Source organism: Condylura cristata, unplaced genomic scaffold (assembly GCF_000260355.1).
Source record: "Condylura cristata isolate star-nosed mole 26May11 unplaced genomic scaffold, ConCri1.0 scaffold00042, whole genome shotgun sequence".
Lineage (NCBI taxonomy): Eukaryota > Metazoa > Chordata > Mammalia > Eulipotyphla > Talpidae > Condylura > Condylura cristata.
In genome coordinates, this window is record NW_004567143.1 from 5,528,661 (window position 1) to 5,529,523 (window position 863).

Here is an 863-nt window from a genome sequence, read left to right on the forward strand (position 1 = left end):
GCTGCCCGGGGCCCCGTCCCGTCCCCTCGAGACGTGGTGGCCGTGGGGTGCGGACCTGGCCGCCTGTCCCCGGCTGGGCACACAGGCCCCGCAGGCCTGGGGTCGGTCCCTTGGCGAGCCGGCGGCGAAAGGCTGGGAGGACGCTTGTGAAGGTGCCGGCCCTCGCGCCCGCCCTCCCCAGTGGGTGGACTGAGGCGGGGGCGCGGCCCGCAGCCCAGGTGCCGGGGAGTGGACGGCAGGGGCCGTCGCTCCTGGGGCCTCCGGGTGCTTTCCGGGTTTACTGAAAACGGTTGACTTTTCCTTAACTTCGTTGTCAGAAACTGGACTTTGCCAACAATGTTCAGCTCTCCTTGACCCTAGCCGCCCTGTCCCTGGGCCTCTGGTGGACGTTTGATCGCTCGCGGAGTGGCCTCGGGCTGGGCATCACCGTCGCCTTCCTGGCCACGCTCATCACGCAGCTGCTGGTGTACAACGGCGTCTACCAGTAGGCGGACGGGGGGCGGGGGCGGGGCCGGGGCCGGCGACGGCGGGAGGGCCCCGGCCTGGGCGCGGTGGCCTCAGCCGGCACCCCCGCAGGTACGCGTCCCCGGACTTCCTGTACATCCGCTCCTGGCTCCCCTGCATCTTCTTCTCGGGCGGCGTGACGGTGGGGAACATCGGGCGGCAGCTGGCCATGGTAGGTGTGGCCGGTCGGCCTCGGGCCCCAGCTGGCCTGTCCTGCCCGCCCCAGGGGGGCCGGGGTGTCCGCCGGGAGCACCTCTTCCGGGGCGCGGTGGCCCGGTCTGGGCCGCAGAGGCCGTCACGCTGGCAGCCACGCCGTGTTGCCCGGGGCCGCCGGCGTGACCAGAGCAGGCCTTCCCTGC

The 863-nt window shown here is 72.9% G+C and overlaps 1 protein-coding gene across 1 annotated transcript in view; it reads left to right on the plus strand.

Moving 5' to 3' along the window:
• The window catches only part of INSIG1 (insulin induced gene 1), a gene marked incomplete at its 5' end in the record, with an annotated part of 33,883 nt that overhangs the window by 1,948 nt on the left and 31,072 nt on the right, over positions 1-863 (plus strand). Inside the window, 2 exons of the mRNA XM_012733873.1 lie at positions 318-484; positions 577-839. Coding sequence (XP_012589327.1) covers positions 318-484; positions 577-839 — 430 coding nt within the window. The remainder of the gene's footprint in view (positions 1-317; positions 485-576; positions 840-863) is intronic.